This window comes from Poecilia reticulata, chromosome 8, assembly GCF_904066995.2.
Source record: "Poecilia reticulata chromosome 8, P_reticulata-male-v2, whole genome shotgun sequence".
NCBI lineage: Eukaryota > Metazoa > Chordata > Actinopteri > Cyprinodontiformes > Poeciliidae > Poecilia > Poecilia reticulata.
The window spans coordinates 19,802,735-19,825,882 of record NC_088837.1 but is presented as its reverse complement, the minus strand read 5'-3'; the positions used below and the strand labels follow the sequence as shown (position 1 = coordinate 19,825,882).

Sequence of the window (23,148 nt, the reverse complement as noted above, 5' to 3'; positions counted from 1 at the left end):
CACATCTTTTGCATAAAATATTGTACACATGAAAACTTGAAAATGATCTCTGCATGAAGGCGAGGCTACCTAACTATTTTAGACTGAAATACATTTTATTCTCATAGCTGCTAAGACAAGTGGGAAATCCCACTGACAGTTCATCCACATAACAAACATTTGTCTGCAGAATATTTTATGATTGATGGCACCATGTTGAAGCCATAAGCAAGATCTTAACACATAGATCAGGAAGTTAAAGTTATAACTTGGACATAAACTTGCGTGAGAAATTCCAAACTTGTGTAAGAACATGCAAACATTTCATCTTAGTCATAAGGCAATTCTAGTAAACATAAAAGAAATTTAAATTTCTGACTTTGAAGAAAGTGATAAACTATTCCACTATGCTATACAATTGACCAAATAACGAAGGCGTCTTCTCATCATTGCTGACCTAAAACAGGCAGCTCCTCTTCAAGCTTTGTGCAGTAGCATTATATTGTCTTCATACATAAGTCAATACTCTTGTCTATTTGTGTTGAAATGATAGTCAAAAAAAAAAAAAACTAACATGTTTATCATCCAGCATTTTCTTCTTAGATTGTTATTGGAAAAACAACTTCTCAATTAAGAACTGATTAACTTGGCAAGTCTGTTACGATCAACTGCGTCACACAACATTACAAATTCTTATCATGACTGAGTATTATGTCTTTCTCTGACCTGAACAAACAAAGCGCAATGATTTGACCTTTTCATGTGGACCAGCTTGGAGCTGCTTAAATGGATGTGCAGGACCTGAACTCTCTGTGTTACATTAGAGGCAGAGTACAGTGACAACCTTTCCTTGACTGAAACATGGATCACAAGTGAGAATGAAGAAAAGACATCTGGTTAGATGACATGAGTCAGAAAATAATTTGTTTTAATATTTCAGAAGTGAACTATGTAAAATAGAAGGTTTGGGTGAACACTGTTTGATATAATTGGTCTTAAATGCAGCAATAAGCTCTGCATTAAACACCCAGTTATCATCAGGTTTATCTGCAGAGATAAAGAGATTAAGACAGAACCAAATTGCTCTCTCTGGAGACAGAAATGTCACTGATGTTATGCATCATTAGTGCTGCAAAGAAGGTGGCTTCATTGCTGAGCAGGAAGGGGGGAGAGGGGGTGGAATATGAATAAGACATTAGTGTTTAACTGAAGCAAAACTGTGTTGCGTTTTGTGTATTTTATTTCTACACCAGAACAAGAATATTTGTGTGTGTTCAGTTTTGTGGTAAATCAGACAAACCTCCACATTTTATTTTATTTTTTATTTTTTTAAAGTAAGTGCCATTAGCCTACATGATGCAGTTTATTGCAATGATTTCATATTAGCCTAAGACCAGTCTGGCACATCTGTCAAAGCCCACCGCTGTAGGGCTATTTATAATGATTTTTGTTTTCACACCTCCTAAGTGGCCAGTTTTCAATCCCAGAGCTCCACACTGTCGACATCACATTTGGAAATGAAAGAGTGATTCTGGGAAGAGACCATAACAGAACCAGACATTAAGTAATGGATGGAAGGCAAATCTGTGAGTCTGATAATGGAAATCCTCTGAAGACTGAAAGTTATACTCTAAAAGTGTGGCATATAAAAATAAAACACCTGGTTTACTTTTGAGAGCCATATTTGTTGAGAACTTAAAATAGTTCCGATATTTTTCAGTGAACTGAAAATCATCTGTCAAATATGACAGCTACATTTTTGTAGATTTGTGTAGGGATAAAAGATTTGTTTGTGGTATTTTTATACATATAGATAAAGAACAAAATAATATGCAAAGCTCCATCAAAAAGTAATTTACCCTTTAATCACAAATAATAAACATACTTCATATTATGTGACAAGATTTCATTTATCACAAAATTTATTGTATATTTCTTTTTAGACCCAAATAAATCATATATTTAATTGTGGCAAACTAAGAAACAGTGTGACAGCAGCTTAAAAACATGAAATGACTGCCAAGGAAAAATAAAGAGATCTGGAAGTGGTGTTGACTAATTTGTGCTTCAACAAAGTAGCTAATTAATTAGTTGCAATTTACCACTAACGTTCCATTTTATTACTAATCCATGTGAACAGTGTAGGGCCCCCTTGGGGTGAGATCATAATCAACCTTCTGGCCATATTGTGAAAGAGGTTTTGTCCAAAATGCGGTTTGCATTTCCAAATCTTGTCCTTTCAACTTAATGCAATTTTAACAATACTGCAATAGGTCTCTCCAGCAAATGTAGGTATTCAATGTAACTTTACATTTTATGCATATTTATCATAAAAAATATGAGAAGCCATATATGCTGAGGTCCTGTTTTATTTGAGTGTTTTTGCACAGTTTTATTCAATGTGTCCTCCATTTTCTCATCACTGGCGGCACAACAACAGTGCAATTTGACTGAAACCGAAAAGACAGAAGGGTAATTAAGCGCTGACTGTAATGGGTTTAACGTTAAATTCATTTGCTTTTATTCAACTCGGATCGGAGATAAATGGATAATAGATTTTGCTGCATTCTGCGAAAATATTCTTGCGAACGATGTACAGTGTCAGTAAAATTGAAAACAACAGAAGTACATAAAACATAATGCTGTCAAAAGAGGTGTCTAATGGACTAAAAGCTGCGACACAAGTGGCATGAGGTTGATTTACTGATACTGCAGCCATTGTGATTAAATATGGTTATGTACTCAGCATACATTTATCTTTGTCATAACACTGTGAAAGTCTCAGCATCACGCTGATTGCGAGTGCTCATCTTATTTCCTTTTGTCACCCTCTTAATTACCTCTTACTAACTATTCTCACAAAGATAACCTGAGTGTGATTAAATTTAACGCACCTGCTTCAGAAGGATGTAATTTGGCCTGAGATGAGCTCTTAAAAGGCAGGTCATGCGGAATACAGGATGATCACTGTTAACCCCTGTGAGTGCCGATGAAGAGACATAATACTCAGTGTGGGTCATTACGTCTCTATAGGATCATTTTCGTCATTAGAAGAGTGATTTGGCAAATGTTGTATCTGAAATACCTAAAATTTGGCCTGAGGGTGGCAGCAGAAGACAGGTCAAAGTGAGGAAGCCATTCCTATGTATAAAGGTCCTTTTGCGCATTTAAGACTCAACCAGGCAGATTCCAATTTAAAGATAATACCACTGAGATTGCATTTGTTTTATGTTTGGATTGTTCTATTTTAACATCTAAAATCCTTGGAAATGTGAAAATAAAGCATACACGGTGACACATAAAAACCTACTATTGTTAATAGATATCAAGGATTTTCTGTTTGTAACATTTAGAATTTCCTTAATGGAATTACAGAGTGTCTGAAGCTAGAAAAGACTTAACCTGACAAACTCCGTGGAGTACAAATGTTTTATTGCAGACGCATGTTTGGTGCCATCTGGTGACTTCAAATTTTGAAATTGAAGGGTTCTTAGACAAAAAGAGAACAGCTGCTGTGATATTATGTGTGATGCTTAAAGGATCATACTGCAAAACATCTCTAATCGGGAAGCGTTCAGATATACTGCTGATACTATAGTCAGTTGTTGCATAGTCTTGTTTGTGAAGCCAACGGGGAGAAAGGGAGTGCCTCTTTCACAACTCCCTAATCCTCTGGGAGAAGAGTATGCATTTAAGACCTGGATGTAGACAGTGTGTTGAAATGTGTGAATGATTTCAGGAGGTTCCCACAGGAATCTGTTCCAAGCCCTTACCTGCAGCAAAATAACCAGTTGAGCAATACCAGGGAAAATGTAGTTTTACTCAAAACAAGATGGAACATGAAGTGTTTCGCTACCTACTACAGGAGTGGTGGGATTTGTGTAAAATATCTACAAGACAATCAATTAAACTATGAGAACCTATGAAAGACATGGACATTTTAAAAAATAAAGATAAAAAATGAAAGTTTAATGTGAGAAAAATCTTCTATCAATACATCTCATCTGTGTTGCACATGGAAACCTGACAATAATCAGTCTTAATTGATATGTTTTGAGATTCACCCAATTAAAATCCTCCATGATGATTACTATGCAGCATTTACAGAATACCAGGTGCCCAAAGCACCACTTTTTTTAGCCAGAATTTTCTAATAACTGATAATGTGGACACGCCTGTGTTTGAACAAGTGCTGTGGAGGTGTAATCACACGAGAGACACTCTCTCCAGGATCTGAGGAAAAGAACTTGACGCTGCTGTCTGGCACAACACTGGTGCGAATCTCTAAAAGGTAAATATAACAATCACACTCAGCAATAGGAAAATATCACTTGATTTATTGTGTAGAAAAAGTTTTACAAGTACTGTGGATCGTTTTTCTCTTCCACTATTTTGATGTTAGCACACCTACTTTGCCTACATTTGTTCTCTCCAGCTAGTTAGTGTAACTGTAAAAGTTCACTTTTCACCTTTGTTTCTTCTCATCCAGCCATCATCTTAAATACTACTAATGTTTTCTGAGTATCTAAATGGAAAACACACATATTTGTTTTGCTCTATTGGATCTACAAAACTGAGCTTTCACTCATAATTCTCTTGCAGTCAAGATGCCTGAAACAGCAGAGGCTGTGTCCGCCACAATTACAACCAACAGGCACTGCACCATAGAGATAACCAATATCAGCGGCAACTACTGTCTCATTAACCCAAAGTAAGTCTTCAACTACATCACTAAGCTTACAACTACCTTGAAAGTACATTTGAGGTCTAACCCCAATGAGGTGAGGTGTGGTACGTTTCTAGTTACTGTGTAGCACGGTGATGTTTGACGTTTAATTTATAGCAATGGCATTTGACAACTCCATGTAATTTCATATTTAACTGTTTAAAAAATAACCACGCTTGTTTTAATGTCCTATTCACTTTAAGATGCACGTTTTCATTTGCAGTCAGAACAGTCAGACACAAGAAAAGTTGACAAATGGAAACCCGCATAAGTATTCACACCCCCCTTGAACTTGATTTCTTTTTTTTTTTTTCATATCACAATCCGAGGCAACTTGGAAAGAAAAACTTGGAACAATGTAATGTGAAAGGAAAATGAAACCTGATTTTCAAAGCTATTTTCAAAGAAATATCTGAGAAACGTCAAAACTTTGTAGACTCACTTTTGACAGCAATTGCAGTTGCAGGTCTTCATGGGTGAGTTTCTGCCAGATTTGCTTACTGAAAGCCTGAAATCTTTGCCCATTCTTGTTTGCAATGTTGCTCAAGCTTAGTCATATTGGACAGAGAGCATCCAAGAATAACACTACAGATTCTCAGTTGTCTCTATGTCTGGACTTGGTTGGCGCATTCTGCTATGTGAGTGTGCTTTGACTGTAAATGTTCAAATTCTGTCTTTTATGTAGATAAATGATGGCACATTTGTCCTGTTTGAACAGCTTGTATTTATACACACATTGTGTAAAAATATTTCTTTTGTTTCTGTTATTCTAAATGTGCTGCGACAAAACAACATTTGTTGTGAGGAATTGGTTAGATATTGATTTTAAGCAATAAATCTAAACTAGGACATTGTAGCTCTGTTTTTATGGTTGTTCCAGCCTCCGAGACTCAAGTGTTTTGCAGTTAGCAAAAGTTTTTCTTTTCATCAAGATTGTCCTGTAGCTTTTCCCATCAATACTTATAAGATACCCGATCCCTTTTTGAGAAAAGTGATCCCAACAGCATGATGCTTTCACCACCATGTGTCAAGGCAGGGACCCTGGGTTCAGCCAAGAGAGTTCGATTTTTTGGTCTCATCTGATCAGATCAACTTCTTCCATATTTGTTTTGTGTTCCATATTGCTTGTGGCAAACTGTTAATGGGACATACAAGACCTTTCTTTAAAAATGGCTTAATTCTTGCTACTCTTCGTGTAATGCATACACACTTGTTAGATTATTAGTCGTAAGAAATTAAAAAACATCATACTTTGTGTTTTTTTAATAAAATGACAAAATGTCAAAAAGGTTTAAGGAATGTCAATACTTTTAAAAGACACTGATAATGTACAAAAAAAGGAAAAAGAGTGAGTTGCACAAAACAGCACCAGAATGCACATCAAGTCCTTTGCCATGTGTGTCATGTTTCTGCATTTGTCTAGATTTGTCAGGACTGGCCATATTTTGGATGGGTGATTTTCATATGTGACATTATGTTGCTGAGAACATCTACCAATCTATCATGCACTGACACACACCGCCTCATTGCACATCGCATGCAGGTAGAATCACTTTTGCTTAGAAGTCCACAGTAGTACACTTCCAGTCGTACTCCATCCATCAGTGTACAGTGTTTTTCCACCCCAACACTCAGAAAGAGCATCCCCAAACTTTAGGAAACTTTGCGAAGTTTTTTCTCGTTTTTTTTTTTACAGTGCAACATTGTTGAAATGCCTTCAATATTCATTTGTAACTTGCTTTCCTTTGTAGGGTTTTCATGACAAGTGGCTTTTCGTACCACCCACCCCAGCCCACAGTTCGCACCCAAAAGACAGAAGTGTGCTCCTTCACTAAGGATGACAACACCGCCACCGGTGCGGTCGGCGTGCTGACCTACGACCTGTTCCACATGCAGCGCCGGGTTTGTTCGGAGCGCATGGCCATCATGTTCTCCGTGCCTTTCGACCACAACGTTTACAAGAACCGGCTGGCTGTGGGTGTGGTCGAGCATTCCCGGGCCTGCGACAAACATCTGTACGACCAGATGTATGATGGGAAAGATCTCAGCAACTTCACCCGCTCTGAGGCAAACGGGTGTGGGCTGGAATATAAAGCACCACATGTTGATTTAAGAGCCACAATGTCTACAACAGGCAAAGCTATTGTTAAAGTGGAGCTGTATGATAAAATGGGCCGTTAGTGTGCAGGTCAACTGGGTTTTATTCTTAAGCTCTTTGTTGGTTTTGCGTCCATAGAATGATTAGAATTTGTTTGATGTGACCACTGTCGTCATCTTGAAATAAAAAAAACAATGCATTCAGGAGAGGAAGACTGATTTTGCTGTCATCTGTATTTTGCGTCTGCTGAGAGATATCAATATCTGACAGCCAGCTCATTGATTTCCCATTAGCTAATGTCTTGGACTCATGTACGTTGTACTCTCTCTTCTCTTTGATTATGGTAATAAAACATTCAGACCCAATGCTTGTGTTGCCTTGTGTGGAGTATGTTCCCACTCTGTATGCCTGCATTATTACTGATGAACAGTAATTATTATTTAATCTCTGATCTGGATCTATCCAACTCTAATGAGCGGCAACAGATGGAAAGCTGGCGTAGATGTTTTTTTAATCTGCGCAATAACAACACGGTTCTTCACTGGCTAGGAGACTTTTCATCTTGCTGTTTGTGTGGAACTTGGAAAACAACAGCTTCAGTAGTAGAAAAAAAAATAAGAGTAAAGAGGCTCCAGAGACGTGTGCCTAGACTTGCGTTGTTTACTTTTTTTCTGTTGCTCAGTAAAAATGGAATAAGGTTCCCAAACTGCTTCTCTCAGATGGATTTCATAAAAAAAGAAAAAAAAAAAAGACAGGACAGGATAAATGTGCAGAGTTAGCAACAAAGAGATCCAAGGGGAAGGTATTAGAGACGGATCCAAGAAAGGGTGTGGTTGTTTGACGATACAGGGATTAACCACATTTATATTTTTTGCAGTACACTTTTGTGTAGGCCCAAACTTACTAATGTATGTATGTGGAAAGAGGGTGTGTCTGGTCTAAATTACGTTATGTGGCAAGAGGGAGGGCATATCCTGGAAAACAAGGAAAAAAAAAAAAAATCAGCGCCTCCCATTCAGGTGTCTTTTCCGACTTCTCCCATTTTACTTTTGGAATACTTGCCCTTTGTCCACAGGTAAGTTTCTAAAATCACTATTCTTACTTAAAATTCCTTTCTTGATTTTGCTTGATAGGTATTTTGTGTATTTAAAAGAGCAACATTATCAAAAACTAATTGAAAATCTCATGTATTTATTACATTAGAATTTATTATATGGTCAAGTTTGACATAAAGACTTAACAGAGTCGGAGTTATAAAACGTTTGCCTCACGATACAACTGAAGCTAAATTTCACCCATTTTCCATTTTATCAAAGTCGATAAAAAACGCCAGTATCCAGGACTTTCACATTGTTTGACTCTGTCTGAAATACTTTTGTTTTCCAAATAGATCTCATAATTGTTGCAGAATGACGGAGTCGGCTGAAGCTGTGGCAGCTGATGTGACCAGCAAGAGAAGCGTGACTATTGAAATCTCAAATATCACGAATAACTACTGTCTTATCAGTCCCAAGTAAGCAATTTGTTGATCTCTCATGATATATTTTATGTCTTTCAGGCCATATTGGTAAAAGAGTTTTGTCATTGTCAATGATGATGATTTAGCCAACATATTTGTATGATCTGTTTTTCTTTTCTTTGGGACATAATGGACATTTTGCACCAAAAAACATTCAAATCTGACACAAGACATCCCTATAATGTTTATCCTTCCAGATTTATTGATGCCCAAAATGTCCCTCCTTATATCTTGCATGATTTATTTTGAAACAGTGTTGGAGACCTTAACATACATCAATTACAGTTGATGTATGTTATTGTTAATATTTGTTAACTCAGATATTGTGTATTAACCTATCAGAAGCTTTAAAAGTCATCAGTCTTCATCTGGGCTCCCTTGAACTTTAAAAAAGGATATCCTTTGTATACAAAAGTTTGACAGTGAGCATTATCATTTAGTCAATAGTTCTGGTAATCCTAACTGATCCAAACAGGAAAGGTTTACTGTGATTCAATGTTATGCAGCTGAGCTTGATGTGTTACATGTAAGTATCTGTTTCAACAGTTTGTTCTTAATTTTTGTTATTAGAACTTACCTTGACAATGGGGAGGTGTTCAACCCACCTCAACCAACAGTGCGCCCCCTAAAGACAGAGGTGTGTACCTTCACCAAGTCTGGTGGGAAAGCAACCGGTAGCGTTGGCGTCCTGACCTACGATCTCTTCGAGAAGTCCCAGAATGACTACATTGAGACTCTAGCCATCATGTTTTCAGTTCCCTGGGACTACAACCTGTACAAGAACTGGTTTGCAGTGGGCATCTATAAAAAGGGTCGCAACTGCGATAAGGATTTATTCAAAGAAATGTACTATGAGAAGAAAGAGAATGAGCATGGTTTTGTCAGAGGGGAAGCCAATGGCTCGGGAATCAATTATGTGGGTAACTACCTTGACATTAAAGCCACTATGTGTCCCATGGGCAATGCCATCATGAAGGTGGAGGTGTGGGACAAGCTTTTTACACACATGGGACAGCAGACTTACTAGAACCCATCCCAATTGCAGAATCCTTCCTCACAGTTTGAGTTTTTCTGCAGGCTTCCTCCACTACAATGAGCTTGCACGCTTTAGCAGATCTGTTGTTGCTGCCGTGTCTCTATGCCTTGGTATTACCCTCTATCTTATAATCTGTTTAAAATCTGAATTTGTTGTTTGTTTGTTTTTTATCCTGCCAGAAATATCTTCTTTTTATACCACAAGCCCTTCTGTATTTTTGTTCTATTCAGTTTTAAACTGGCATCTTTAGAAAAGGAAATCAAAGGATGACTCACTGAAGGATGAGGGCACATAGCTTAATAAAATACACAGAGTGACTGTCTGAATTCACCTTGACATTATCCTTTCAGAATAAAATAAATATTTTCTCCAAAGCTTACTGTGTGTCTCTGTCTGCTGATTGGGGTTAAAAAGAGTGCATAAAAAGGACATTGAAATATTTTAATGCGAAAAGATTATTATTATTATTTTTATTTTTTTTATTTATTTTTTTTTAGCATGCCTTCAATCCAAGGCATTCTTTGTATGTTTACAAGGTCTTGATTACTTTGAGGTGGGACTGAGTTTTTAATAAATTGAGTGGAAGCCTTAATTTGCAGTACATCACGGTCACAGTAAAACCTTAAAAATAAAAAAAAAACTGTTCAAAATTTTCTGTTCAAAGCAGAAAGACTAAACCAAAGGGGGTGAATTAAATGCACACATTTACTTCTGAAATCTACAGCAAAAATCAGAATAATTGTGTATTTTATTTTTCTTTTCAAAGTTATCACTTTAGCAGGTTGAAAGACACGTAGATTGATTTGACCGCCCAATAAATTACCTTATCTCAACACTAAGTACTTATTTTGCAGTAACATCACTGCCAGTTCTTTGCAGACACCACCATTAACCTTTAGATGTATTGAGATTTAATGCAGGTGGTGAAACAGCTGCTCTTCATTTACATCTCATAAGAAGAAATCAGGTTTCAGCAAATCTATTTGAAGTCTCCATGCTGCCATTCTGGTTCTGGTTTCCCGTTATGTCACAAGGCTTTTTGCAGCACCTCAACAAAGAGGCACAGATCAAAGGTTTCCGTTGTTGCTGTTTCATTTGCATAAAAAGCAAATAACATAGAGGCAGAAATTGGGCCTGTGTAGACTTAATCCACAAAGCTTTTTGAGTGACATATTGAAGATATTGACACACATTTTAGCTTTTAATCTTTTCTTTGTTTCCAACAACTGCTCCTAAGACTACTTCCATTTTTTTTTCTATTATGTATTTTACCTCATAAGTGCTTGTGTGTTTGCATTCTTTGTTGTTGGTCTCCCAGGTTAGAAAGACACACACCTGCACCTGCAGATATGGATATACTGGATAAATTCCATCATGCATTGTAGGCTTTAAATGTCGGGATGAAGTAAATTGTTAAAGGAGCGTAGAATTAGAGATTTTAAATATGAAATAGAAGGACTTAAGAAAGTCTTGCATCCTCTTTGAATGAAGGAAATGTTTGTGAATTGAAGCAGGTGCAGTTTACCTCCAAAGAGGAAGGAGGTTAGAAAAAGAATTAGGGGAGCACAGGTGTAGAAAGATGCAAATCTACAAGCTTCTGCACCTGAACATAATGCTGAAAAACAAGCAAAGATCTGAACAGCAAAGAACCACATGTGAGGTGAAATCTTAGAAATTGTTCACCCAATTACCTGAAAAACAGAAAACAGCCCCAACTGTTGTTTCGTGTGCTGTGTTTTGCAGCAGATATCTTGACTGAATGTGCACACAGACGCAAAAACTGACAAACCTCCCTGACCTGATATTTGAGAATAAACATCAGAGCTCAAATCATGCATGTAAAAACACATTTATCTTTAAAAAAAATAAAATAAAAATCTTTTAAACCTTACTATTGAAGTTTGGTTGTGCACTGCACAAAATGCTCTCAAACACTGCCATCTAGAGGCCTTCTCCGACAAGAAGCGTGTTTACACCCACAGATGAATCTCCAAATTAAAATACAATCTTTGAAAAGCAAAGGGTAAAACATATTAGATTTTTAAAAAAACAATACATTTAAATGTATTCATTTAATGGGTCCAACAAATGATGTCAGACACCTTCCTGATCAAAGTTTCTTTCTTTTTTCTTTGTTGTTTCTGCAACTACTTTGTCACTGTCTTCCTGAGCTGCCACCAGCACCAAACATGTCGTGACATCCAGCAGGGTCTGGTTGTCTTTGATAGTTCACCATGTGTCTGACCCATCAGGGTGACAGCCTGGAACAGAGGGCTGGCAGCCTTCCCGTCAGTTTCAGGCTTCCACTGTTAGTTTAATCTCTAAAGAATCAAAAAGTTTCAGGCCAGCGCAGGGTTTCACTGATATGCACGTTTGTTTCCAAACACATGCGGGATCTATTTCATGATTTCTTCAGCTAAAACACGGGGGCCAAAAGTTATGTTTGTCCTGGCTAGGTATAGAAATCAGCTCACCAGGTCAGCCTGTTGTTTTGAAATCTCTCAGCATGCAGAGAAACACAAATGTGTATCATGTAACAGTACAGATAACGTGGGGAGAACCTTTCATTGTTTTCCCCTCTCAACTTTTTTTTACATCTTGACAAATAACTTGGATCCTCAAAACCTCTAAAGTTTGAGCTGCATTTTTAAATGTATGTTAGACCCTATTGTGCAAGTTAGATATTTTGTAATATTTTGGTTTTGTTGGTTAATTTTGAATAGCAATCACCCACAAGATTTTAGATGGATCTGTTTTTTATCTGTTGTCTTTTTTTAATCTGTTCTTGTTCGTGTTTTTCATTCTAACGTTGTGTTTTGGTTTCTGACCTATCCTGCAGATATGAATGCTTTCCCTGACAACTTAGCAGTCATTGCTTAATGTGAGGATGTGTCAGTGTTTTGTTTATCACTTTAACACTTTCTCCTCAGTTCCAGGTTGTTTATGAAATATCTTTTGCACATTTAAGAGCTGCGCTCTGTTGCTTACCATAATGCTGTCTGTCCACTAACACATATTCAGCTGTGAAATAAATCTGTCCAACCTCCTACAGAAAAAGAGGAAAAAATTATTTTATTTCTCTTGGTTTTATAGTCTTTATTTTTTTCTCTGAATCAAGAAATGAGACATTTGCTGTAGTTGTTGATTTGAATTGTAATTTACTGGCCGTGGAGAATCTTAAACAATATGTACATAAAATACAGTACATTTAGTCTACGGTTATTCAAGTTAAAAAGATTAGTTATTATGCCCTAAATTCTCAGAGCTTCCCAAAGTACCGTCTGTACACGACCAATGATCTGTGTGGCTACTTCTACAAAAGCAGCAATAAAATCAGAGAACTGTAAGTTAAAGTTCCTTGTTCTACATTTTGAAAAGTTATTTACATGTGTAAAACATTTGAGACAGCTGCCAACCTTTTCAGGGGGATGGGTGTGAAGTACTGTGCGAACCTCAGAGTAACTGCAAGGAACCAAAGAAATACATGTCAGACTTTCTTGGCCTCAGCAAGCATGGTACATGTTAAAGTTCATAAAAGTACACCTTAAGCACCAGTAATAGTACTGAACAGTAAAATATTACATACAAAGAGTGATGGTCTAAGTCTCTTTCATGCAAACAGATGAATGTTTACATCCCAATGATTTGGTGGACTAGCCAGGAAGGACTGCAGATAAATCTGCAGCCATCCTTGCATTGACTGCAGCTTGATTGGTAAACAAAGCAGCATAAAAACACTTTGGCACTGAGGCTGACAGTATCAGGTTCATGGCTTTATAGAGCATCAGTGAAAGTAAATGAAAAAAGGAAAGTTTTATTGGAGACACTCTGCCAAGTTATTGATGTGTTATGGATGGATGAATACTACTTTAGATGCTTTTATATTTTTATACAGTATAATGAACTTTCAATCTGCTTTCTTCCAATACGCATCATACGACTCTCTACACATCCTTCATATGCCAGAAATAATAAATTTTAAAAACCACTCTCTCTGATGTGAGTTATTGAACGTGACATAAGTAATTAATTTTTCTGTTGGTCTGTGAGCCAGGCAGCTGGCTCTGCTGTGTCGGAGCTGACCCTTCAGCTGGCTGACATCACGCTGGCAGCTGATGATTGTACATTCAAGTGGGTTTGACATCAGAACTGCTGCCCGATCAGTCAGAATAAACTGAAAGAATTGCAGAGCGGGAGCAGCCCTCTTTCAACACCAGCTGAAAATTTGAGTGAAGTGGAGCAAAGATATTCCCAAGCTCTCCAATGATGATGAGAAAGGAGAAGGTCAAGCTTAAGGTCAGCTTCAATGTTTTGGCAAAGGGATTGAGGAAAGACGTTCACAGACATGAAAAGAGAGAGAGGGGTTATACAAATGAGGAGTTTTAAGAAGTTTGAAAGATTTTAAAACTGCCTTTGATGCTTATAACTCCAAATACTCATCTGCACCATTGTCATGGAGGAATGACCTTTTTTCTTAAGTAACATTGATTCATTTGGTTGAGGTTTACATACATTTATTTCTGCAAAGCTCTCTTGAGAGGGAGACTGCATTTTTAAAAGAAAAAGCCTCATATCTGTTCCATTTCATCAGTAAAACTAAGATGTGCTGCTATATTCTTCTTAGGGAGAAGAAGCTTTGGATCACTTCCAAACGACCAGTACACGTTGAGATTTTTTAAAACGTTCTAATTAAACACTGTTTCATGCAGATTCCCTCTGCTCCTCTTTGCATCACAATTACCCAGTCAAATTATGTTTTCAGTTTTCTGCCAAATACTATCAGACACTTATTGAAAATGTCTAGGTAAACAGTTGTGTGATCTAACATCACCTGCAGCGCTTTCTCATATATTCAACCCTTTGTTTTTCACCAGACAAACCAATCAGCTTTGGAGGGGAAAATCTTCTTCCTTGCACGATCTCCAAGTAGCCAGTAGACATAATGTCCAGTGCCTGATGAGGAGACACATTGACCCCCTTTGCACCAGTTATAACTATGAGGTCATTGTGATTGTTATTTTGTTTTAAACTCACTCTCTTACCATCCTCCTCACTGTGCATGGCGGCCAGACAAACGTAGGCAATCATTCATCCTTGTTTGTCGCAGTTTCCTTTTTAAGCTTTTAACTGTTGCTCTGTCCATAGATATGTACATGTTTATGGATAGATATGTTTTTATTATTATTATTTCATGACACATAAAGTTCAACACATACCTACCACACTTGAATCACGTTTTCTTGTTTTTACCACCATAATTGTCTCACCAAAATTGACCTATCTTATATCATACATATACCTCCATGAAGCAGGGACTTAATAATTATTATATAACTTATAACCTACGTAAAATGAAATAGAAATCACAAAATAATGAATTTACATTCATTTGGGGTGTTGAGGAGCATGGCACTTAGAATTTTCTCAAAAGCTTTTCTTCCTAATGGTATGTTACTGTAGTACAAATTACTTTATTTTTAATACTTCTACACATTTTTAACAGGAGAGCCAATAAGAATAATCTAAAAAAAGAAAGGACAGTCACTACATATGTACTCAAACTAAACAGCTTGTTACAATTCTGCATAAAACCACAAGAGGGCAAAGTTTTGCACTCTGGACTTTTATGATCCACTTGGGTATTGTTGGCTAAGCTGTGAAAATCATTCAGATGCTGTTTTATGATGACAATAGATGAATCTACCTTAAAATACATATACACTCACATCTTGCTGTATAGTGTAAAGCTTGTTTTCCAGTGTGCTATAACAGTAGGGAGGGACACAAAATGGATGAGATCAGAAAGAGGGGGATGGGGTGGTAGAGGTGGTGAGCATGACCCTATATCTAGAGAGGAAGAAAGGTCACAAAACACACTTTCCCACATAGCCCAGCCCAGACACACAAGGACACACTCACAGGCATTAAACAGAGGCTCTCAGTGCAGTGTGTGTGTGTGTGTGTGTGTGTGTGTGTGTGTGTGTGTGTGTGTGTGTGTGTGCGCGTGTGTGTGTGTGTGTGTGGGTGTGTGTGTGTGTGTGTGTGTGTGTGTGTGTGTGTGTGTGTGTGTGTGTGTGTGTGTGTGTGTGTCTGTGCCAGATGAGGGTGTGATGCATGGCTGCTGTCACGGCTTCCTTGACTACATCAGGACTCACACAGCACAGAAACTGTAGAACAATATACTCCCCACTGAAGATATCATGAAGGGGGGAAGACATGGCCATATGTGGTGGTTCATCAAACAAAAGTGTAGTGGAGAGGATACTTTTAACAGAATGATGCTGCAATCCTGTTAGTTGTCTTAAAACTGAGTTGGACTCAGGGTCTTTCCATTTCCAAAAGTTGTATTCGCATTATTATCTTCCAAATATTTTCCCTGCAGCACAGCCAAATAAACAACCAGTATTTTTATGATCAGTTTATTTGGACGGTAAAATATCCATTTAGATTTAATACTTTACAAAACAAAAAAAAAGTATACAGATATGTGCGCAGTACACGGTGTGAGAACAGACTGGACGTATTCCTCGAAGTCGCGGACTACATCCGTTTGTTCTCGACAACAACAAATTTAAAGGAAAGCATTTGAATACACGTTTTGTTCCAAATCTGAAAGCACTTACTGTGGCTTTACTGTCATCCACAACTGAACACATGTCAACGCTATCATGTTACAAGCAAAGAAACTTAGATTGATCTTCTTGTCATCACTCAGTGTATATAACTAGTCTGCACAGACAGATAAATGTCTTTTGTCCGGGTCAAGTTAAACTATCAATTATTTACTTATGAGTTGCTAATATTACATAAAAGGCAGAATCCTTGTTGCTGAAAGAAAAACAGCATGGGGAGCTCTACTGCAGTGGTCACTCCCTTTTAATTGGGCTCCAGTTGCTTTAACCTTTGAACCCCCTTAAGACGAATACATTCAACAATTCTTAATTTCCATGTCATATTGACACAGATCAAACATAGATCAAACTTGACGTTGATCCGAGTTCAGTTTGAGCACCAAAAAATTATGTTGCTAATTTATAATTTTCTGAACAGTCGAAGCTAATTCCTGGACTGTCACTGAAAATGTTATTTTACTTTTACAACGGCAAGCTCTGAAGCTTTTTGTCATCACTAACAACACTAAATATATGTTTTTTGGTTTATATTAAGGTTTAATTCCAGAATATTGTGCTGATAATGGTTGAGTCAATACTTAATGCTGCATCCTATTTGCTTTGGAGGCTGGAGCTGATAATACTGTCCCATCAGGAGTAATCGTGTTCCAGACGCAATTTGGAAAACCCCTGGGATTTTTCCAATAGTAGCGCTAACCAGTAACAGTAATATGATTGAATAATGATGCATTCCTCTCCATGTTCTGCATTGAAACATGAACATGTCCACCACAAAATGTTGTCCAGCACTATGTCACAACAAAAAGAATTGTGGTAATTAAAAAAAATTTTAAAACTGGGTTTACATCTGCAAAATTAAATATATGTGCTATAGCCATGTCTGTTGAACCCAGGACTCATCAAACACCTCCAACTTTCCAAGTCAAAATTCTGACTTTATACAGATTTCTGTTGTATTTATGTACGGAAAATCAGAAAATCCAACATTCAAATACAAACAGAACGCAACATTGTGACTAGGTCGGTTTAAAAATAACACTTTTTCACAGCCTTTTTCTTAAACTGAAAGTTTGGGACGTTGAGGTGGGATTCTGCAGAGTAACTATCAGCTGTCAGTGTTTTGACAAAGTAGAGATCAAAGCGTCCCTTCAGTTTAAGAAAAGGAAAAAAGTTATGAGTCTTGCTAACATGCAGGCCAAGTGGAACTAGCATGAAAATATATATTTTTCATCCTGAAACAATCTTATAATGAAAAAAGTAGCTCACTGGAATTCCTTTTTTTTTCTCTTGCATTATTTTATTTGACCTTCATGGTCAGTAGTTTGAGAAAATGCAGCCTTATGGCTTTACATCCTATTCCATTAGCATCAAATCAGATCTCACTGATCGGTTAAATCTTTCTTCTGCTAAGAATGTCACAATGTTACTGATATGGATCATCAATCAATACAGTTTTCATCATAAATGGCCATGGGCGTTCATGTTAAATAACCACCTAAGTAACTTTTTTGAGTCGCTGTGAAACTTTTTTTTAAACTGATTCAGAATGATGGACTCCACTTTTCTCTTTCTGGATCTGTAAGAAGTGCTCTAAGCATTGTCCACCTGAGGTAAGGTGCTGACAGCTGATGGCAACTCTAAAGAACCCCACTTTCAAAAAAACTGAACCATCCCTATAAAGTGTAAATACAGTAAACAGGAAACTGTTATTCCACAGTACATTGATCATTTCATTAACAAAGAAGACACTTGTCATTCAACAGACATCATTCGAAGCAGCAAAGCATTTACTCCTTTAAGTCCTGAGTCACTGAGACCTCTGCAGGATTTTTGGAGAATTGAAGGAACAGTAGCAGTCTAAGCATGGTAAAGCAGAAAAATGAACACCAGAGGTCATATTTAGTGTTCCAATCAGGATGTGCCATCCCCATTTTTCGTCTTGATCACCACCAGGCTGACCATAACTGGGATCAGGCAGATGGGAGTGATCACCAGGGCAAACACGATTCCTGGAGGTGGGTCACTAAACTCCTCTGTGGGGCATGCTTTGAAATACGCAGCGTGGATGTTGACAAAGAGCTTTTCCACCAGTGAGTTCGGCCATGGGATCCCCAGACAGTCAGATATGTTCTCGGTGTATGTGCTAAAGTTGCTGTAGAAGCTGCAGAAAATAAAATGAGATAAAAATGTTTGATGTCAGCATAGGTTTTGAAATATCTCTGATGTAAAAGTTAGTGACTTGTAAATGAGATTACCTGCTCACTTTATCCCAGACGCACCAGTCAGTTGAGTTTAGTGAGCTCATTTGCTTATTGAAATAATTCAGATAGTCATCAAATAAAAAAGAAAGACACTCCATTGATGGTTCACCATAGTGATCCTCGCAGATCTTACACACACTGTGGCAATAGGGATCATCCACACAAGCTGCAAGAAGTGGAATTAAAAGGAGAGTATGTGAGAAAACATCCAAAGAGAATAAGAGCAGTTTAAGATGTTTAAGAGTTGCAAAATTACATTTTTTTGTAAAGACTTATGTTACATTAGCATTGTATGTAAGAAATGCCACCTACGAAATTGCAGTTGGTGTCCTGAGATCTCTAAATGAGAGATATGGAAAAACATTTTCTGATTAAAACGTGTACTTCTGACAAGAAAAGGCAGAAAACACAAAACACACCATCTTTCTAATTCAACTCGAATCACTGTGACATTTCTTTGCCTGTTTTAGCTCACAAATTCTTCTAACACAACTGTTGGTGAGGCGACGGCAGCTGCGAAAGGAAGACCACACACTCACCAGAGAGAAAGGAGAGGAATACCCCAATGAAACCAACAGCTCCCTTCATGTCAGAAAAAAAAGAATAAAGGTGTCTTTTCCCCAAATGATGAAGCTTCCAGAATGTGTATAGCGAGGCATAACAGGAAACGCAACAGGGTTATCTTCGGTTACCAGATGTCCAAACAATGTTACCCACGGATAGCAGATGTTCTTCGAAGATCTGTCTGATGGCCCTGCGCCTTGGCAGCAGCTCTTTGCCTCTTCAACACACTTTTTTTTTTTTTTTTTTAGTTTTTCTTCCTTTTTTTTAAAGGGGTGGAGGCAGAAAAGATTGTCCTCTCTATTCTCCCAAATAAAAAGAGCACACCCAAGCTGGGGCTGGACTCACATCTGAAAACCCTTTACTCTTTAACTCTTGTTCTGCTTTTTAGTCTCAGTTTCTCACAGTCGAAAAGGCCTGGCCAGCTCACAGCATGTGATTTATTTGCCTTTTGGGCTGCCTCTGCCAAATAGGAAACATAAGTAAACATTTAGGGCTTAGTGTTTTGGGGTGGATTTAATCATGACTCTGCAGGGTGTGCTGTGCAGACATCCACAATTTCATATTTAGGTTAATTAAACAAAAGATGGAATAAGTTATTATTCTGGAGCAGCCATGAGACTCAAAAGACCATTATATATCTATGCTGGCAAGGAATACATAACATGTCCACATCAGATGTAATTATGTTTTGTTTTTGTTTTTTTCTCATAAAGAGCTCATGATTTTTGCAAATCTGCTGGGTAGTTCCTCACTGGAGCTTTAAAAAGCTGAGTGAGGGAGGATCAAACACAAAAAGAAATACATATATAAATCTACAGTTTACATTTCACAACTTAAATTAATGTTATAGAAACTATATGTTCAACCCCATGTAACATCTGTTTGCTGAGGAGCAGCATTTTGATTTAGTAATGACATCAGGAAATGTGTCTTTTCAGCAGAGGAGGAGCCCACATTCGGGAGTGTTGGCAGGGGAAAGGGGTGGGGGGACAGTTGGAGAAAGAAAAAAATAGTAAGGCACAGGATGAGGAACAGCGAAAGGGGCTCTGCTCCAAGTTCCAGTTGTTTCACAACTTTGAGTTCATGCGTTGATCACTGACGTTGCATGGGGTGAATGACGAACAAAGTCAGGAAGTTGATCCAGGTGGGGGGTGTCGTAATGAGGTTTCGTTTAACCTCTAACCCTGAAGCCGTTTGGGGCCTCACGTCTACTGCTGGTGACCCCTCTAGTGGAGACCTCCTCAGGAGTTTATCTTGGATCCTTTTGACAAAACACACAAGGAGATGTCCCCACGGAAAACAGAGTCTGCAAGATTTGTTTTCTGGGTTCTGTTTGTTCCAGGACAAACAAATAATTTCAAAGAAGTGATCCCAAACAAGCCCCCAGGAGAAATGCTTCCATATTCACCATCTGTGACTCTACAACATATAAAATAGAAATCATATTGATCCATCCCTCCTAAAGTTTCTACAATGTATATGTGTATATAAACAATATGTCATGCAAAAAGTTGAAAGATCATATTATCTGAATCTCCACTTTATCTGGTGTAAAATTATTGCAAACATGGTGGTGAGAGTGTGATAATCTGGGGCTCTGGGTTTTGGAAAACTTGAACCTTTAAGTATGTGCTATAGGAAAAAAATAATAAGTCCGATAATAAGGTTGTTATCTGATGCCTCGACAAAAACAACAAAATGAAGGTTTCTGATTGGCCTGGTCAGAGTCTAGGCTTAAGTTTGATCACAAAGCCATGGCATGACTTTAAATTTATGTTCAAAAACTCTCCGGTGTGACAAACTTAAAGCAGTCCTGCAAGGAACAGTGGGTCCAAATTCCTCCACAGCCATGTAAAAAACTCATTTCCAGTTATTACAAAGACTTGATGGGAGCTGTCGCCATCAAGGGTGACATAACCAATTACAAGTTTTTGGAGGAAAATACTATTTTACATAGGTTTGGATTTATTTTTTCCATTAATAAATGAAAAGATCTTTTTGAAAATTGCATTTTGTATTTTAAGAAGGCAGCAAATATTTTTTTCACTGCACTTGAATTGATTAGCGTCGCACAGCGACACAGTAAACAGCTCAAAGAAAACAAAATCAAACTCACTGTTATCTATTGTTTGTGTTTCATTATAGCCTACATGAAGAAATTCATGGGCTAAAAACATCGATCAACATGCAAGAGGATTTATTTTTGATTTTCTTTAAAAATCCACACATACCTGTTGTTTTCACTGTTGCTGTGAGCGGTTGCACCGTTGCGCTCTCATTATCCAGACAAATTACATTTGTGCATCCTGCAACAAGGAAACCCAAATTTTGGCAGTGCAAAGACATACAGTCAAGGTAAGATATAAAATGCTCTGTTACTGAACTTATATTTCGTCAACAGCTGTTTTTACGCGTTTTTTAATGTGTGAGAAAGTGTGGAGGATGAAGGAAATAGCGAGATCCACGCTATGGGGAGTCAGTGCATCCTCCCTTTGTCTCCCACTTCTTTAAGGAAGTCTTAATATATTCAACACAAGGACATTTAAACATATTTAAAACAAATGTTTTAACATTAGGAGGAGCTTTCTTATTCATATGACAGAAATCTTATTATTTTTAAGCATTATTAACAATCTTACACATGATCAGAAATAATTACTGAATTCTTATTTGGATATGTATTTGGTCAACACATTTAAGAATAACCTGCAACATACCAGTTGTTTGGTTTATTTCTACATGTAATTTCCCTGCGTAAAGTCAAAAAAGATTTCTTATTGAGAAATTAGATGAAGAGTAAACATTGCTTCTCCCTAATACATAAACGGACAATGAAAATAAATATCACTTACCCCAAATGAGAAGAGTCACTAAGCAGCCAGAGAACACAAGAGAGAATCTGGTGACAGTCATTTTGCTGAACAATGCTCTGTTCATCTTCACCAGTGGGTAGGGATTACATATCTCAACCTTTCCACAGGAAGGCTTAAAAAAAGGAAAAGAAACAACAGGAAAGCCTCACTTCCTAGTATGGGCGGATTCACCACATGGGGTAAAGAGTTTCTGATAATGTTACAACTGCTGTGCTCCACTGGTACAAAGTCATCACCAGTTTCTCTCTGGATTTTGATTCAGGAATTGTGAAACCATGAAGAGTTTTTTTTAATCATGTTTATTCTCCCCTCTTTTCTTTGTCTTTCTCTGTTCCTCTGATAATAGGAGAACAAACAATGATTTAAGTTTAAGAAAGGTGTTCAATCAACAGTTAACTGACAGAACTGTGATTTACAAAAAGAATTGTAATTCTCTTTTTCTTCCATTTGTTTTCATTTTTCTTCTTCTTGTTTCAATTTTAATCCAAACCTAACTACTGTAAACCTGGTCTTTGTGGTGTTATGATGCATTTTATTTCTACTTCTAAAAAATAAAAGTCATGGAAGAAATTTTCCCTGGCCAGATAACAGGATCGACTGATTGAATAAAAATAATAATGAGGGAGGTTCTTCTTTTAAATGGTCCAAGTAGTTTAGCTGGTGGATTTGCATAAGCTAGAAAATGTGGGGTGGCATTAGAGGAGCAGAATGCAAGAATGTGAAATTGACCAATCAAAAAAAATGGATAAAAGAAATTAGATGGGAGAAAATTACATGTGGGGGTAAGAAACTGCTCTCTTATTTCTTTGATAAGAGAACTGAACAGCAAAACTGAAATTAAACATAATTTGTTGTCACAGCAACAGTTTTCAAGAGTAAAGTTGACACACTATCTTCAACCATACATAAAATCTTTTCACAAATGTATCATCATCAAACTTATTGCCTCTAATCTTAAGAGCATCAGATACAAAAGTGTTGAGACTGCACAAACTAAGTTCCAAAATCAGCTCCCAGAAATAGGAGACAGTTTGATTTTGGGACAAACTCCCAAATCCTCATCAGTTTTACTGTGACAATGTCAAAGTTGTTCAAATTGACAGGCCAAAAGTGGCATAATAAAGCATGTGATCTTTAGTAACTTAGTTATGGATTCTACAATTCTATAAGTTTCAAAATAATCATTCAATTTCGACAGAACTGCAAATGTGAAAACAGTATATAGTCTAGTCTAATTTCAATCTTTCCTTTAGCATTTGTAATCTGAAGATAATTGATTACAAATGTTAATTGATAGAGTTGAGACTAAAATCTGTTTTATTTTATTAGACTAATTAATATGGAACATGTTCTCAGTATAGAAGTTAAACTAAGATCATATTCATGGGCAAAAGTTGTGCGAGAGATATTGATCAAGTGAGCCAACCATGATACAGAGGACCCAATCAATCAATCAATCA

General features: G+C 37.3%; 3 protein-coding genes across 4 annotated transcripts; 2 read left to right on the top strand and 1 right to left on the bottom strand.

Moving 5' to 3' along the window:
* The first annotated feature begins 4,135 nt into the window (after positions 1–4,135).
* On the top strand, positions 4,136–7,168 carry LOC103469391 (uncharacterized). Its single transcript, XM_008417041.2, has 3 exons — positions 4,136–4,270; positions 4,582–4,690; positions 6,457–7,168. The coding sequence occupies exons 2-3, from the start codon at positions 4,587–4,589 to the stop codon at positions 6,884–6,886; spliced, it is 534 nt and encodes a 177-aa protein (XP_008415263.1). The 5' UTR covers positions 4,136–4,270; positions 4,582–4,586; the 3' UTR covers positions 6,887–7,168.
* Positions 7,169–7,585: 417 nt separating this feature from the next.
* On the top strand, positions 7,586–9,737 carry LOC103469390 (uncharacterized). 2 transcript variants are annotated; one of them, XM_008417040.3, is made up of 3 exons: positions 7,586–7,878; positions 8,212–8,316; positions 8,893–9,737. In XM_008417040.3, the coding sequence occupies exons 1-3, from the start codon at positions 7,718–7,720 to the stop codon at positions 9,347–9,349; spliced, it is 723 nt and encodes a 240-aa protein (XP_008415262.1). In that variant the 5' UTR covers positions 7,586–7,717; the 3' UTR covers positions 9,350–9,737. The 2 variants fall into 2 exon arrangements, with proteins under 2 accessions (XP_008415262.1, XP_008415261.1); XM_008417039.3 differs by having other exon boundaries at positions 7,588–7,878; positions 8,194–8,316.
* Positions 9,738–15,761: 6,024 nt separating this feature from the next.
* ramp2 (receptor (G protein-coupled) activity modifying protein 2) lies at positions 15,762–21,808 on the bottom strand. Its single transcript, XM_008417037.3, has 5 exons — positions 21,668–21,808; positions 21,047–21,121; positions 18,564–18,590; positions 18,246–18,417; positions 15,762–18,151 (listed from the first exon to the last, which is right to left on the bottom strand). Exons 1-5 carry the CDS (start codon positions 21,750–21,752, stop codon positions 17,902–17,904), a joined length of 609 nt encoding a protein of 202 aa, XP_008415259.1. The 5' UTR covers positions 21,753–21,808; the 3' UTR covers positions 15,762–17,901.
* Positions 21,809–23,148: the final 1,340 nt, after the last annotated feature.

Bases quoted from the DNA above. Each gene is read 5' to 3' on its own strand.
- LOC103469391 (XM_008417041.2), top strand. From the start codon at position 4,587: ATGCCTGAAACAGCAGAGGCTGTGTCCGCCACAATTACAACCAACAGG. The intron at 4,691-6,456 runs GTAAGTCTTCAA...TTTCCTTTGTAG, and splicing joins TACTGTCTCATTAACCCAAA to GGTTTTCATGACAAGTGGCT.
- LOC103469390 (XM_008417039.3), top strand. From the start codon at position 7,718: ATGTGGAAAGAGGGTGTGTCTGGTCTAAATTACGTTATGTGGCAAGAG. The intron at 7,879-8,193 runs GTAAGTTTCTAA...TTTTCCAAATAG, and splicing joins TACTTGCCCTTTGTCCACAG to ATCTCATAATTGTTGCAGAA. The intron at 8,317-8,892 runs GTAAGCAATTTG...TTTTGTTATTAG, and splicing joins TACTGTCTTATCAGTCCCAA to AACTTACCTTGACAATGGGG.
- ramp2 (XM_008417037.3), bottom strand. From the start codon at position 21,752: ATGAACAGAGCATTGTTCAGCAAAATGACTGTCACCAGATTCTCTCTT. The intron at 21,122-21,667 runs GTAAGTGATATT...TCCTTGTTGCAG, and splicing joins AGTGACTCTTCTCATTTGGG to GATGCACAAATGTAATTTGT. The intron at 18,152-18,245 runs GTAATCTCATTT...TATTTTCTGCAG, and splicing joins GTCTGGGATAAAGTGAGCAG to CTTCTACAGCAACTTTAGCA.